The sequence below is a fragment of the Poecilia reticulata genome, linkage group LG9 (assembly GCF_000633615.1).
Source record: "Poecilia reticulata strain Guanapo linkage group LG9, Guppy_female_1.0+MT, whole genome shotgun sequence".
Classification (NCBI taxonomy): domain Eukaryota; kingdom Metazoa; phylum Chordata; class Actinopteri; order Cyprinodontiformes; family Poeciliidae; genus Poecilia; species Poecilia reticulata.
Genome location: NC_024339.1, coordinates 7,221,254 through 7,237,984, shown reverse-complemented (window position 1 = coordinate 7,237,984; position 16,731 = coordinate 7,221,254). Strand labels below are relative to the sequence as shown.

At 41.2% G+C, this 16,731-nt stretch overlaps 1 protein-coding gene across 1 annotated transcript in view; it reads left to right on the top strand.

The window, feature by feature from the left end:
• The first annotated feature begins 358 nt into the window (after nt 1–358).
• The window catches only part of htr7c (5-hydroxytryptamine (serotonin) receptor 7c), a 35,418-nt gene continuing 19,045 nt past the window's right edge, over nt 359–16,731 (top strand). The window contains exon 1 of the mRNA XM_008417599.2: nt 359–844. Within this exon, the coding sequence (XP_008415821.1) occupies nt 369–844 (476 nt within the window). The 5' untranslated portion in view covers nt 359–368. The remainder of the gene's footprint in view (nt 845–16,731) is intronic.

The window sequence follows — 16,731 nt, the reverse complement described above, 5'->3', positions numbered from 1 at the left end:
TCCATGTTTGCAGAAGAGACGCGCTGAGAAGCTTAAAAACCTTTCTGGAAGCAGGCAGATTTAGACGGTTCAACTTTTTTTTTTTTTTTTTTTTCCGTCGTGTGCAGCTCCATAATTTTAGGGGCTTCCCCCCCCTCCCCCTCCTCCTCCTCGACTGATGGTCGTTGTATCCTTGAAAGCTACAGAACCTCTAGGGACGGATCATTTGACCACCACCACTGGGTGATGTGGTGCGGCTGAAGAAGCGTTCGACCTAACACCGTCGGGCAGTGTCCAGGATCCGGTTACACAAACCCAAATATGCGCGTAATTGGAGCGCACTGGCGAGGCGTCCCTTGCTCTCCTGTCCGGGAAACGTCATTGTCGTGATGTTCAATACCTCGGTAATTGAGCCCACTTTTGCAAAGAAAGAGGATATTGCCGAAGTTATCAATGGCACTCTGCTTCTGGTCAGCAACGTGTCCGTCACCACGGTCGGCAGCAGCCCCACGGCCAAGTGGAACGAGTCGTGCGGGGAGCAGCTGCTGGACTTCGGGCGCCCGGAGAAGATCATTATCGGGGTCATGCTGGCGATGATCACGGCGGTCACCGTGATGGGGAACACGCTGGTGGTGATCGCCGTGTGCGTGGTGAAGAAACTTCGGCAACCTTCGAACTACCTTCTGGTGTCCCTCGCAGTGGCGGACCTGTCAGTGGCCATAGTGGTGATGCCGTTCGTCATTGTGACAGATCTGACTGGCGGCAAGTGGCTGTTTGGGGACTTGTTCTGCAACATCTTCATCGGCATGGATGTGATGTGCTGCACCGCCTCTATCATGACCCTGTGCGTGATCAGCGTGGACAGGTAAGTTTTGTAAAGTTTAGGCTGATCTGAGTCAGAGAGGTTTGGTCACTTTCAGCAACATCAGATTTTAGGCATGTGGTGCGCTGAATGCACGGCCGGATTGAGAAGGTGGTGGTGGGGGGCCCTGGGCAAGAGCCGGTTTTGGTGCCCAACTTGTAAATATTTCTTTTAAACTTGACAATTACAGTGTATGGTGGCATATTAGGACCATCGTAGACTCTGAAATGAGCAATTTCGAGATCAACCTCAGAAATGCTCTAGAAGAAAATTGAGAAATTTTCTGTTTTTCAAAAGTCAAAATTTTTCCACCTTTGAAACATAGAAATTTCCAAGTTTTTTCTAAAAAACTTTCTGAGCCGAATCTTGAATTTGAGATTAATCTCAAAGTTTGAGAGTGGAATTTTTCAACTTTTGGAGCTCAGACAAAAGTCTTCTTGAACATAATTTTTTATCAATAATTTACTCCGCCTCCTTTTTTCTATATGCAATGGTCCTAATATGCCATCGTACAGTGTCCTTGCATGTTAGTAAGTTGTAAAATTATTAAAATGTTACTTTATTCCAGTAATTTAATCTATAAAAATAGACAAACAACAACAAGAAACAACAGTAAATAATAGTGACAATGTGTTGTGACTGGTGCCCTCGGCCAATACTCTGAATTTAAAGTAAAAAAATAAAATAAAATAATAAAAAATAATAAATTAAAGAAAGAACAACCCTCAGTGCAGTTTTGTTCCTTATTTCGATGGATCTTCCACAGGTGCCGATTAAGTGAGTCAAAAATGTATTTTCCATACTGATGCACCAAAATCAGCTGCTTCAATATACCGTGGATAAAGAATTATTTTACATGAGTTCCATTTTAGGTTTTCACTTCAAAACATCTGACGATTAGAGTCTGCAGAGTATCTGAGGCTAAATATAAACTTTTCCAACATTTCTCTGAAATTGCAGCTGAACTAAGTAACTTTATTAGATGTTTCTGATGTTGCGACAGACTGGCAACCTGTCCAGGGTGACCCCGCCTCTCGCCCGGTTCGCTAGCTGGAGATAGGCACCAGCAACCCTCCCGACCCGACTGAGGGACAAGGGTGCAAGAAAATGGATGGATGGATGGTTTCTGATGTTTTTGCAAACCAAAGCGACTTTTAATTCACTTTGGTTTACAAAAATCAAAGTGAATTTTAAGAAAAACAAAAATTCCACCACTGGAAAAACTGAAAGACTGGAAAAGATCACCTACTTAAGATGAAACTTTTTCACTTTTTCACCTATCTTGAGTATATTTGACACCATAATCTACAGATAAATGTTTTGACTCAAGCTGCATTTAGCTGGACTTGAACAGTTTGTCTCTGAACATCTCAGAATTAATTTGTCTGCTTCTGTCTTGTGTCACATCATGACACTTTGGATCATGAGTTGTTTCATACTTTTTTCATACTTTTTTTTTTTGTGCAATTTGGTAGAGATTGATCTCTGTTTAATCTGTCCAAAGAATGTTCTTCCTGAACTATGCTGGCTTAAAAAAAAAAAAAATGTTATCAAGCCTTTCTATTTTTGAGGCTTATGAGTGGCTTGCACCTTGCAGTGAACCCTTTGTACTTTCATGTGGACTTCTCTTCATGTTAGCCTGCGATACAAGCTTACCCCCTGGAGAGTGTTGTTCACTGGGTTGGCTGTTGTGAAGGGGTTTTTCTTCACCATGGAAACGATTCTGCGTTCACCCACCACTCTTATCTTCTGTGGACATCCAGGTGTTTTTGTGTTGCTCAGTTCACCCAGTTCTTTGTTTCGTTTTTTCTTTTCAGGATGTGCCAAACTAGATTTTGCCTCTCCTCATGTTGTTTTTTTTTTTTGGGGGGGGGATAGATTTTGTTTTATATTTTCCACCGCTTAATGATGACTTGTTTCACCTGCATGGAGAGCTACTTTGACCTAAACTAAGAGTCTACACATTATGTCCATGTCTATTATATTATTATAATTGGAATATATTTCAGTAAACAGGTAAAAAAAAACAAAAAAACAATTACTTGTATCAGTATCCAAATATATATGGATCCAACTGTAAATGCCGTTTATTAATCCATTAGCTCAACTAGATCCTTTTTTAGGTTGAATAAAAAAGGTTGCAACATTGTCTGCTGCAGCTGTGTGTTCTGATCATCTGACCTTTGCCACCAAATGTGGGAGTAAATCCAACTTGAAGGAGATTTATAATGAATGTAGTTGTGGAGTCAAAGTTTCAACAACCACCCCAAAGAACTACAAGACATTAAATCACTCTTGAACCACAGATATTGTCTCACTTCAGTTATGGGGACAATTGGTTTGGTGTGAAGTCATTGTTTCAGATTAAGTAAATTTTGGATGTGGAGTCTTTTACAGAAATCCAGTTCACAGAGTCCAGAGAGACACATAATCCATGTTGTTTGAGGGACAGTGTGACGTTTCCACACTGCCATTGCTGGTGTTGGTCCATAATTCTGTTTGAAGGCCAACGTTAGTGCAGCCATCGACCAGGAGGTTTTACATCACTTCATGCTGAAAGCTACCCACATGTCTAAAAGTACCAGCCATCTGTACCTGCTTGTCCTTGCAGGGTTCTACCATGGGGGATGGAATAATGTCTATTTCCACCGATCACTGGGTGAGAGGTGGGGTACACCCTGGACAGGTCACCAGTCCATCGCAGGGCAACACAGAGACACACAGCCACACACACTCACACTCCTACCTAAGGACAGTTTGGAAAGAAGAGTAAACTTAACAGTTAAACTTTTGGACTGTGGGGGGAAGCCAGAGTACCTGAGAGAATCCACACATCCACAGGGAGAACATGCAAATGTCATACAGAAAGACCCCAAGCTGAGTCCAATCCCCAGGATAGTGTTACCAACTATGTTACCACTATGCAGCCTGCTAAAAGTACCAATACCTGCTTCAGTTACCATGGTGCTACTGAGATTGACCAACCAGCAAACCAGCATGGCATGAACCCCATAGAGAATCTGTGAGATATTGTCCAGAGGAATATAAGAGACACCAGGATCAACCTGGGGTCTTTAAAACCTTAGCAGAGGGTGAATGCTTCCATGAAGCAGTAAACTATCCTAAAGGAGGCCAGACCAAGTATTGAGTGCATTCACTGCACATGATCACACTTTTCAGTAGACCAACTTTTTCTTTTTAAGTGATCACAATAAATACCACCCCCCCAGAAATAAACACTAGAACCTTCTCAATAAGTGTGGAATCATTCTCAATAATATACAATGTAGAATTACATTCTTTAAATGAAATAATCTTGACCATTCCAACTATTTGGAATTCATTGGTAGATTAATAATTAGGTAAGTTTAGGGCTTTTAGGCTTTTTTTGACATGTTTATGTTAACTATTTCTGAACTATATGTGATGCCAAAACAAAGCAGAAGGAGTAATGCATGCTCTTAAAACTTGCTGATGTGCTTGGGGAGTAGGGTTAGCTTGGAGAGGCAGGAGTATGACATGATCATTTGTGTACTGGATATCTGCATAAAACACCACACTTAATATTAAACTCAATAAAGAAACACATCTAAGCAAACAACAACAAAAAAAAGAACAGAAATGGAAAAGAAATATCTTGGGCTCCCTAAAACCTTGGACTTGGGGTGCTGCCTCAGTAAGGACGAGCATGACCCATGCCACGCATTCAGAAAACACAGAGATGTCGTGTGTGTGTGTGTGTGTGCGTGCGTTTGTTTGTAATACATTGTGGGGACCATTTTCCTCACACATACTACATTGTGGGTACCCACTGCCTCTTGTACGGACCAAAGTCTGGTCCCCACAAGGGGAAACGCTGTTTTTGATTCAGGGGCTTAGATTTAAGACTAAGGTGTGAATTGAGTTTTGGTAAGAGTTAGGGTTAGGATAAGGGTGAGGTTTAGGCTGTAGAAATGCATTGAAGTCAATGGAAAGTCGCCACAAAGATAGCCATGCAAACATGTGTGTTGCATTTATTGAATAGCCCCAAACCACTTCCGTTCACTGAAAGATCAAATACCTTTTGAGGCAATGAACTGTAAGGCAGGAATAACATCACACCACTGGGTGTCTATGTGTGAGAAAGATTGACATTCAAAGCCCAAACCGCAGATCTAGCATCTTTTAATTATCCATAGAACCCATTGGACTAGAAAATGAATACGCTACCTGTCAATAATGTTTAACAGGCTAAATTAATTTGCTATAGCTATGACCATTGACCCACTGACCTCACAGCTATTCTGGCTCTTACAGATGATTTACCATCATCCCACATGTCTGTTATTTGCACAGTTTGTTCTTGCTTTCTATTTTTACACCCTTCTACAAGTAGGAGCCGAGCAAACGCTGCTGGGATTTACACGAAAAAGTGCAGCGAGAGAAGTTCACTTCAGAAAATTGCCCTGTTTTTCTGTTCGGCACAACATACATAAATATGAGATTCATCACACTGACGTTTCGCATCAACACTCCGCTCCACGATTATTCATGAAGCTAAGCCCCTATAAGTGAAAAAATAGCGACAGGAAGCCTGAATCCGACCCACCTGGGGCTTGAATCGACATCGTTAACACCTATTTAGATTTAAAGTGCCTTGCAAAAGTATTCGCACCCCCGAGTTACTTCACATTTTCTCATCATTTAGCCACAAATGTAAATCCACTTCTGTTTTTGTTTTTCTGGAATGAAAGGACGACTTCAAAAAAATGCAACATATATCTGTACTCAACCCTCCTTGAGTCCTATTGAACCACATGCACCTGTGGTTACAGGTGCACCTGTAACCTGTGGTTACAGGTGCATGTTTTCTAGAATATTCCACCAGTTCTGAACATCCAGAATCTGAAATCTTTGTCCATTACTCGTAAAATAGCTCAAACTCTTTCAGATCTTTGCAGTTCTTTTCCTCAAATTATCTGTGGGACTTTATGCTGGGGCATTCTTACAAATTAATATGCTTTGAACTTAACCATTTGATTGTGCAGAGGTTACTTGTCACTGAAGATGAGCATGCCCACAGCACGATTCTGCAGCCGTCGTGTTTTACCACGGGAGCGATGTGTACAGGTTGATTTTCACTGTTAGCTTTGGCACCAAACATGGCATTTTTCATGCAGTGCCGTTTATTTTTGGTCTCATCCCACTAGAGGGTTTTTCTACTTGTTTGCTCTACCCCGTGCATGGCTTGCGGCAAACAGAAAACGGTACTTCTTATGGTTGTCTTTTGACAATGGATTTTTTCTTGCAGAGAAAGATTTGTCAAGTGATTTTTGTATCATTATTTATTTAGGGGTATCAAAGTACCTACCTGAATCTCCACATTTTTCTTTGTAGTTTTTGAAAGCCACTTGCTCCTTTCCTTTTGTGGCGGGTCTGTACAGAGCTGTCGCATAAAAATTCAAAGTTCATTTATGGTCGTAACACTGCAAAATGTGAAAATCTCGAGGGGTGTGAGTTCTTTTGCAAGGGGTCTGCATTTCTTATGAAATCAGGAGTAAGGCTGAAGCCCTTGTGAAACATAACACATCTGCTCCGGAAGGACACAGATGTGTTATGGCTGCTTCAGCTGTTCTGCCTAATATTAAACTCAATAAAGAAGACAAAATACCACAATGAAGACAAACGCTAATTGTGGTATTGATGATCAGATTACTTCCATCCACTTGCCTATCAGGTATTATCTCGGCTTACCCAGAATCGGGCACGTTTGGACGAGCTGAGCGAGAGGGACCGAGGCTTGCCTGAGGGGCTAATGATGTTACTGCAAGAACTGGATCACAACTATCATGCTGTGGAAAGGGAGTTTGCTCCAGTCAGCTGTGTTAAAGCTGACTGGAGTATGAAAGTGTTTTGTGCCGCTCGGATAGAACGAAAGAGAACGAGACAGAGGCTGAGGATTAGGGGCCACACATAGGTCGCAGTGATGCTGTAATAACGCGGTGTCAGTTTGAGATTATTTTCATCTCCGCACCAAGCGGAACGGACAGTTCTGCAAACCGTTTCTTCTTCTATTTTTTTTCTGATCTCCATGGAAACAGAGTCGTCTTAATTAAACAATCCAAAGTGTGTTTGGCATGTGATTCGCAATGGGAATAGTAGGGATAATTCATTAAAATTGCAATTTGCAATTTGCAATTAGACATGTGATTATGTGTAATTAAAGGTCTGTTATTGTCATCTTGGATTACAAAAATTGGGCACCATTTGCCAAATGAATTTGAAGAGCTCAAAGAGACAGATAGCGGGACAAAGTCTGATTAGATGTGGCGGTACCTGAAGGTCGTAAGTGTTTACCTCAACAGTAAACCAGCCGCGGATGCTTGTCTGAGACACAGCTGCACATGTTGTGTTAGTCCAGCATTAACCTATTTTGTATTTGCTGGAGGAAAAACAGAGACAGCCTCCATAGTATTTGTGTACGTTCAGTCCTTTTCGACAGTCTGCCTGTTTAACTTAATATTTTTTCTTTTTAATATAGTGCATAGGTTTAAAGTTGAAGGTAAGCTTTCCTGGCCTCCTTAATTACAGGTCAAGCCTCTGTAAACGCTGAAAGCTACTGTTTCCAGGCTGCCACTCTAGCTTTGTTGGAGCTTCACAGCCTGATAAATGGCCACATCCTTCCAATCCTTCAGAGACTTCTCTTTCTTTCAAACTTTTAAGGCCTAAAGATACCCAGATTTGGCTTGTGGACCAAAGTAAATTTTTAAAACACCAAAGGGTTTCTTTAATGTCTAAAACTGTGACTTAAGTATTAGTTGTTTTTTTTATCTAGTTAGAGGGAAATTTAATAATTAGATGTATAAAAAACCTTCCATATGGACTCTGTTGTCCTTCTTAGTTCAGCTTCAGCCAACAAGAAAAGTCTCACTCTTTTGTGTAGACGTCAGCTATTAAAACAAATGTAGTAGAGTTATAAACAGCTTGTAAACTCTTGACCTCTGAACACAGCAGCAGAGCACTAATTTCAGTCTGAATAAACAGGAAAGGCACATTGCAGTTTCATTTTTACCTTAGAGTAGTATTTACAGTTGGGCTGCACAGTGGAGCAGTTGGTAGAGCTGTTGCCTTGCAGCAAGAAGGTTCTGGGTTCAATTCCCAGCCCCGGTCTTTCTGCATGGAGTTTGCATGTTGCATGTCCCACAGTCCAAAAACATGACCGCCAGGTTAATTGGCCTGTCCAAATTTCCCCTAGGTGTGAGTGTGTGTGTGTGCATGGTTGTTTGTCCTGTGTGTCTCTGTGTTGCCCTGCGACAGACTGGCGACCTGTCCAGGGTGACCCCGCCTCTTGCCCGAAACGTTAGCTGGAGATGGGCACCAGCAACCCTCCCGACCCCATTAAGGGACAAGGGTGCAAGAAAATGGATGGATGGATAGTTTTTACATTTTTAAGTCGCACCGTTAACAAAAGTTAAAATACCAAGAGTGAAACATTCTGAGAGTTTAGTACGTTTTACAGCATCAGGCAAAGGACATTTCTGTAACTAAATATAGTTTTAGGATGAAGCAATTCAGTTGAGAGCCTTTGGAGGCCATTTACATGCATAAACACAGACTGTAATATAATACAAGATGAACCTTTCAACCTCAGAACAAAACAGGATTTTTTTTATCAATAGAAGAAAGTCAAAGTACTGCATTTGTTTTACAGCTTGCTTTAATAACCTCAATTGAAAAACCACATATTTTACAATCTAAAAACTGCTGAGTTAAAAACAACTATATTTTCCACTTACTATATCCCCACTTACCTACACCTATACAATTGGACTGAAATGACAAATATCTAGTATTATTGTCAGGTTAATTTGGCATGTAAGTGATACATTTGATTGGGGGAGCAAAACGTATACACTGTGTAAGACTGAGCTTACTTACTTTGTCAAAGTGTTACCATTAGCATCATCTTACGATTGTAACACTTATAATTGTATCCTACTTCTAGAAGATTTAGTAAAGCCTGATCAGGTCATTGTTTAATTCAAAATAGTGGTCAGTGAAAAATGATGTGGCTTCTTTGCTACTTACCCAACAAACTGAGTTACAGTTGTTGAGTCAATGTTTGATTGAGCCTATCCAGCTTCTGTAACAACATCACAAATCTAGCTTTTGGGTTGTTACCCAACAGTTCTGCGTGTGTACTTTGGAAACTGTAAGTTATTGCAGACACAGGAAAAATTTAGTATAAGTTTTAAAAAGGTTTGCTATTTTTAGCCCCTCGCCGTTCTAAATTACCTTATTTCTAGTGAAATTGTGAAATTCATCCTTTTAAAGTCATGTATGTCCTGTTCACCTCTGGCTTCTTTCAGTGGTTACTTACGGCTGGAGATTGAAGTTAACGCTCCAGAACATTGACCAAGTCACAGCAGAAAAGCCCAGTCGAAGTGAGGCAGAATGAATAAAAGAGAGGACGCTTATATTTCTAAGGCTTCCTCTCTGGATTAATGTACATTCGGTTTTTCACTAGGCACTTTATCCCCACATGCACTTTCAACAAAAGCCTAGTGGTTTTAGTTCCCATTCCCCTGCATCTTTTTTGGCTCAAGTCAGTTTTAACCTTTGCTGAGAGTAATATGTTGTACGTTGAATAATGCAAAGCCTAATATGAATGATTCATTCACAACAGAGGGAAGTGATGGGAGTTCCTTCCCCGCAGTTCGTTGGAGGTCTGAGAACGGGTATTGAAGACGGATCGGAGGTGCTCGATGTGGAATGGGCAACCCTATTAAGCAAAAGTCATTTTGTGAGGTGGGAGCAGGTGGATGAGATGTAGGGCAAGTGAAAAATCTCAAACAACTTGGGTAAAGTAAACTTTTCCACACTGAACAAAATGCGGTGGAGGCGTAATCACCTGTAATCTCTGTCAGGAAACCGCAGGTGGGGTTTGGGGGGGTTGGAGGAAGAAACGTTACAAGCCTGGGCTCTTAACGTAGACGGCAGTGGGATTAGCTGCCTTCACATCCTTTCCGTCGGCAGCTCTGTCACTGATGAGCCGATTTCACACACACGGCTCCTGCAATGACCTGCCCCTCCGTGTCAGAGAATATTTTTGTGAGGCTATTGTGTGCATTTGTCCCAGGAGAGCCATCCCTGGCTTAGTGCAGCTGGGAAACATCCACCCGCAGCAGCGGACACAGATGACCCGATTGAGGAGACGCATCCTGTGGTGATGTGATGTGACACCTAAGCTCCACTTTCTGAGGGACTGTTCACTTCCCACTTGTCGGCCGTCTCGCTGTCATGCGGAGGTACCGGACATCTCCTGGAACACCTGCGAGATCAGACCAAAGGCAGTTCATGCTTGTAAAGTAATGTTTAATCAGGACAGGGATCGAAGGCCAGGGAAATGGGCGATTAATAACCACAGAATATGTTAAACATCATATAGGAAAAGGTGACTTTCAGTTCTCTCTGGATTAAATAAGATATTTCAGTGCACGGTTCCATCAAAATTCATATGATCAGAGTACGTATTTTACAAGTCAATCACTGATATGTGCTGCTTGTGCTAGAAACCACGAAACCTATTAGACTTTTACTACAGAATCACATAAAATGTGAGACATTCTGCTCAGGAATCGTGTGATTAGATTCTATGGTTTATGTGGAAATGGATCTGAAGCCTATTAAGATGTCTGAGCAGACAATCGATGGGAGGAAAATGAAATGATTAGCAGTAGTATGTTGTTAGTGTTGTGACAGTGATTGTCCTTTGGCAGTTGCTATTTTTAGGTGACTGCAATTTGAAGCAGTTTATTTTGGAGCAAGCCACTATTAACTATGGCCCTGACATTGATTCCCTTAAAAAAAATAAATACACTTTAGGCGTTATGGAACATAAAGATGGATTATTCCAGGTCTCAAAATGTCAATAGACTAAAGATTGGGTAGAGTCCCTGGACTTTCAACTGTAAGGCAAACATTCAAATCTTTTAAAACCTTTCGAAGTAGCAGTAGGGCTTCACATTTTTATCAGAAAATTACCAAGCTTAGACGCTGCTGGGATTCAGGCCCAGGACTGTCTGATTACCAGGCAGACACTCTTACTTTATAGAAGTTCTCCTTAATCAGCGACAATGTGGGGCACATCTAATAATCAATCACAAATCTTCTCATCCTGGCATTTTTGTCAGTAGCCAGAGAAGCTCAAGAATTTAGGGACACCAGAGGCCTCCAGGAAAAGGAAAATAAAAAGCTTATGTTGGGATCTTCAGGTTTGAATCACAGCCCTTACTGTTTAAATGTCTACACACATTATGTCCTTGGGCGTGATTGTTCAAGTGACTGTCTTTCCTGTGTGTCTGTAACAGTCTGGTGAGCAGAATGCGGTGTAACCCACCTCTGACCCATTGACCTCTGGCTCCAGAAAGGATGGTTGTTGATAGGATGTCAGTTTTTTGCATTTTGTTAGTTCTTTCCTTGAAGTTTCCATCATTGTTTAGGCACATCTTTAACATCTGTCATATTCTGTGCCCTGTAAGTCTTGTTTGTCTTGTAGAAGATTAGACAGTCGTCGGTAGGATAGTGACACCCGTTACATCTTTTGATGCCCAAGAAGCAGGAGCAGTTGTCTAATAACAAATCAGTGTAACTCGTTGGTCTGCAATCACACCCATCCACCAGTTTGCATTCAGTTTCCATGGTAACCAGTTGTACTAGCTAATGAGCGGCGGTAGTCTCCATGATGTTATTACTTCATGGAGTTTTAAACCAGGCATCTCAGAGTAGTCCCACTCCATTGACTTCTGAATGAAAAGACGTGAGCTTTCAGCCCACTAGGACGTCCAGATAATTCAGTTGATTCAGAGGTGTTGCCATGGGGACCGTCCAACAAAAAAAAAAAAAAACTATCTTTGCTGGATGTCTTTGCTGCACATGTGCCTGCTGCTATAAATTACCCATCATCTTGTCCGAAGGAAGATAGTCAGCGGAGAAAGCACCGACGCTTTCCCCATTTTCCGCTAACAGGTTTGTTACCTTACTTCCATATTCAAACAGGCCCCATTCGGCGAGTGCTCATTCTGCCAACTTGGCCAACGGGGGTCGCTTGACAAAAAGCTACATACCACATGTCATCAAAGATTGTCGCCACTGACAACAAGGAGAAAAACCTCCACCATCCGATCGTATGGAGCCAAAAATAAACACAAAGCTTCCTTACAGCACAAGTAGCTGAAGTGAACATGTGCAAAGTTATTCTTAAGTATCAAAGCCTATACAAGGGGGAATTCCTGCAAGGCCCAAGAAAGAAAAGTCAGGTTATTTTTTTTGTTTAAACACCTAGGATTGCCATGACTTGCATGAATAATATTTAAAATTAAGTTGGGATCTTTCCAGCCAAACCAAGCCCTGCATTATATTGGACCGCAGCTGAATTAAACTGACTCAAAGGTTGGAATAATAGCATTTTAACGTAATAATATGTTCTCTCAGTTTGAAGATTCAGTTTTAAAGCTACTGTAATAATCTACAGATGGAGTTTTGTGAACTGGGGCGAGAAAACAATAAGACGTCAGAAGTCGACCTGGTGTGCTGTAATTTTATGTGCATTTCAACACAGTTTGGCTTTCCTATTCCTGGTCCGTGACATTGTTTACCTGGCGATCTCAGGGGACAGGAAGCAGAAAAGGGCAAAGTACTTGGTGACTTTAGTGCAGTATAAATCATGCTTTGTTTTTGGTACGGCAAAGGGAAGGGTCCATTACTCATTAAGATTAAACAAAGCTGCAAAAGGCATTTACTAAGCAGTAGGATAATGGGTTTCCTGTTGACAGAGCTGATAGACTACAATCAGACATGCACAAACACACATTAAGTTGTGGGCCACAGATAATATATACTAAACATTTAGCAATTTGATGCCGTAGTAGATGAAGATAAAGTATACAACTTAACTTAAGCTCTGGCATCCAGTTTATCTGCACATGAACTGAATATTTAGGAAGATTGTCAAAACAAGTGCTTTGAAAACAGAAAAATTAAAATCAAATCACAAAAAAATTACAGGTCATTGGTGTACATTTGTATGCTTTTTGACTAACGTACGCGTGAATGAAGAATTTGTCTGTATCGGCAAAAAGATTGCAAAGTCAGAGCGGATAACAGGGACTAAAAGCACCCTGTTTAGAGAGGCATATTTTAATTAGCTGTTCTGTATCCCCTTATATACGCTCACTGATGTGGATCACTCTATTGTAATTGTCAATTAGTTCTCCATGCAATGCCCAAGACTATACAGTATGATGGAAATGAATTATTGATTGTGGTTCAATGTGACTTTCCAGATGTTTTTTTTTTTTTTATCCCTGTGCTCAGACCAGGTAGGTGCTGAAAATATAGTGGAGTATCCAGAGGGGCAATGTCTTATTATTAAGTTTCAGTATACCCATCACTGCCAAACTACCCTTGAGCAAGACAGAGACCCCCAGAGCGGACTTCTAACTGGGTCAGGACAACTTATGAATAGCTATGTTCCTTGAAAAAAAAAAGAAAAAAGGGACATCCTTCTCCCATTGAATCCAAAACGATGCCTTCAAAAATATTCACACCTGATGAACTTTTTCTTACGTTTTGACTTCAGTGTATTTTATTGGGATGTGCGACAGATCCATACAAAGCAGTGCGTAATTGTGAAGTGGGAGGAAAGTGACGCATGGTTTTTAACCATTCTTCATAAATTTGAATCTGCAAAGCACAGCGTTGATTTGTTTTCAGCCCCCTTTACTCTGACACCTGTAAACAAAATCCAGCACCACCAATTACCCAAGTCAGTAGACAGATTTCCCTTGTATTTAATTTTCTCTAAGAGAATACAGCTGCATTGTGAAAGCCTCAGAGTTCCACAGAAAACATGACAGGCAGGTTACAGTTAAAGTTCTCACAAATTTAAAACGGAGTTAGGTTATAAACAAATGTCAACTTTTTAACCTTTCACAGGACACTGTTCAATCCACTGTCTGACAGTAGAGAGATTTTGGCACAACTGTAAACTTACCAAGGCATGGTCCTCCATATTACCATCTGTCTACTTAAACTGACAGCCTACTGTTGAAAAAAAAAAAAGCCTTAAGAAGTTTATTTCCTTAATGTAAACGTGAACACACCATCGTTTTGATAAAACATGGTGGTCGCTGCGTTAAATACGAGGCCGGCATGGATGAAAACATGCCAAAGGTCGCAAAAGACCTGAGACTGTGGCAGGACAGCAACCCTGAAATGGGACAATCTCGATCAAAGCACATTCAAGTGTTCGCTTGGCCTAGTTAACGTCCAGACCTAAAATCCAAGAGAGAATCTGTGGCAAAACTTGAAAATTGATGCTAACAGGCACAACCATCCATCTGACTGAACCTGAGCTATTTTGTACAGAACATGGTTCTGCAGAGGACTGACTCACAGTCACCGGGGTGAATACAGCTGCACAGCACACTATAACAAAAACAGTCTTTAGAGAGATAGAGGGATTTTGTAACAGTTATCCTTTAGATACTTTTCAAGTCTTAAAAAAACACAACTCACACACTATTAAGCTATAAAAACTGAGCTATTAATTGATATTATTATGCTTTATGACCTTGTTTGGACTAATCTGCAAAAATTTAAGACTGCATGCATGATGCTAAACATAATGACATGCTGAAGTGTTCACCAGAATTTACCCAGCAGAAAAGTTCTTATGCCATTATCAGTCAGCCTCAAAAGCATGCTGTGATTTTACTAACAAATATTTCATGTGAACGGGATCAGCTTAAAATATTACTTTAGGATTAAAAACTGTAGGTGCTCGCGGTATTAGCCATGTTTGTCAAATCCGGGGGGGCTAAACTCTCGCTTCACCTGTTATGCACCTCCTCCACAGCTTCTCCGCCGTGCTTTGTGTTCGTATCCAGCTTTTGCCTTCATTCAGAGATCAGAGCTTGTCACTGCGGATCAAGCCAGACACCACGCTGAACATACAAAATTCATGGCGGCCCGCTTGCCGTACAATGGCGAGGAGATCTAGGAAAACCTGAACATCTCTGCCATTCGTTTTGTGAAAATCAAGTCATCAACTAAATTGAACCATCAGTTAGATCAGCATCCGTTCCTGCATTTGGTTCACAGCCGTTCACTGCTGCAGAGCAAAACATTTGTCACTTGTGGCAACCCACTAAGATTGACATGACAGGTTTTTTTTTTTTTAGGATACAGCACTGGGATGCATATAAAGATGTGACACCAGTAGGTTTATATAAAGTAATGAATTTCTTAATGTGTGTTTCTTGGTAACAGCTCTAGTTTTAATAACAGTCCCACAAAGCAGGATTTAAAACATAAAAAAGAATTCTGTTCATTATTAAGCATAAGATCCATGCAGATGATTTTATCCTAATCGGCAAACAGACAGTTCCTTCTACTGCGATTTGAGAAGTCTTTGAGTTATTGCGCGGATGGAGCCTTTAATTCTTAATACATACAGCTACATTTGCTTACAGCAGCAAATGAAACCCCGTTGACGCCCTGCAGAATGAGGGTAAGCCACACAGGGCTGTTGCTAAAAAGGCTGGCTGTTCACAGAGCGCTGAATTCAACCACATCAGTGGAAAGTACAGAGATCTTTGCAGACACCACAAACAAACGCACCCAGGACATGAGCTACAAGAGTTGCATTTCTTGTGGTGAGCCACTTCTGAGCCACAGACAATGTCAGAAGTGGCAGTGCAAAGGTACCAACGCCTGCTTTAATGACCAGGCTGTCACTGTCACTGTGCTTGATTAGTGAACAAACTGCCTGAAATAAACCAGAGGATCTACTGTCAGGAAGAAGACAATGAGGTATTTTTAAAAGGTGCTTTTAATCAGACGAATGAGCCTCACCAGAACCCGTTTCCTTATTTACTGAACGCGACTGTAGATGTCTATATGAGATGGAGATTGTTCACACACTATGGCGCTAATGTTAAGGAGTGTAATCTCACCCAGGACATTTGTGGCATTTGAGATGCTGTGCTCGAAGCTCTCCGCAACGTATCAAACTCTTTACATTCGAGCAGATCCGTTGCATGCTGTGTGGTCGACTGTTTGACAATGTTGAAAGTATTTCATCCTTTTCAAGTGAAATGGTCTCCATGCTTTTGGAGCAACTTTGCTGTGACGCCATTTGGGTGCATTCAAAATCAGCCAATGACTGCGTTTCCAGTGACAACAAATGAAATTCTGAAAATAAATTTGCTTAATGGAAAATCTGCAATTTCGAAAACTTGTGTTTTTGCGATAGGATGAGGTGGTTTTTCAGTTGTATCGGAATTGCCGTATTTTGCAAAACTGCAATGGAAACACTTGTATCGCATCACACGAGTCACGTGATCAACTGTTGGATGTTACTACTGGCGAAAACGACAAAGAGGATGATGATGTTTTTTTTCTGGACAATGTGCAGCTGACTCCATTAGACCTCTGACAGCATCACACAGGTCAGTAAAAGCTGTGTGTCATTTGGACGTGTTGAATCCACAGCTCTTCTGTAAAATTGTTGGCTACCATTTCTCCAAAACGCTGCATACGTAGCCGCTCCCAAGTATGAGGGGTTTGTGGCTCCGACGCCTGAATAAGATGCCAGCTCCTCGTAATGAATATATCTCATGTAATGGTTTCCATCCATCGCTGCATCATTTATAATGACACTGCATATCCATGTGTGATTTTAATTCAATTTCTTAGCTAATAGAAACATGACAATTGCAAAATTCAGCTTTTTCGATGAAGATTTGCACACATTTGTATGACGTCCGTCCATCCATTTTCTTTACAGTTAGCCTGAGCTGAAGGCCTCTATTGAAGCAACCTGGCCTTCCAGAGTCACTGGAATGGTG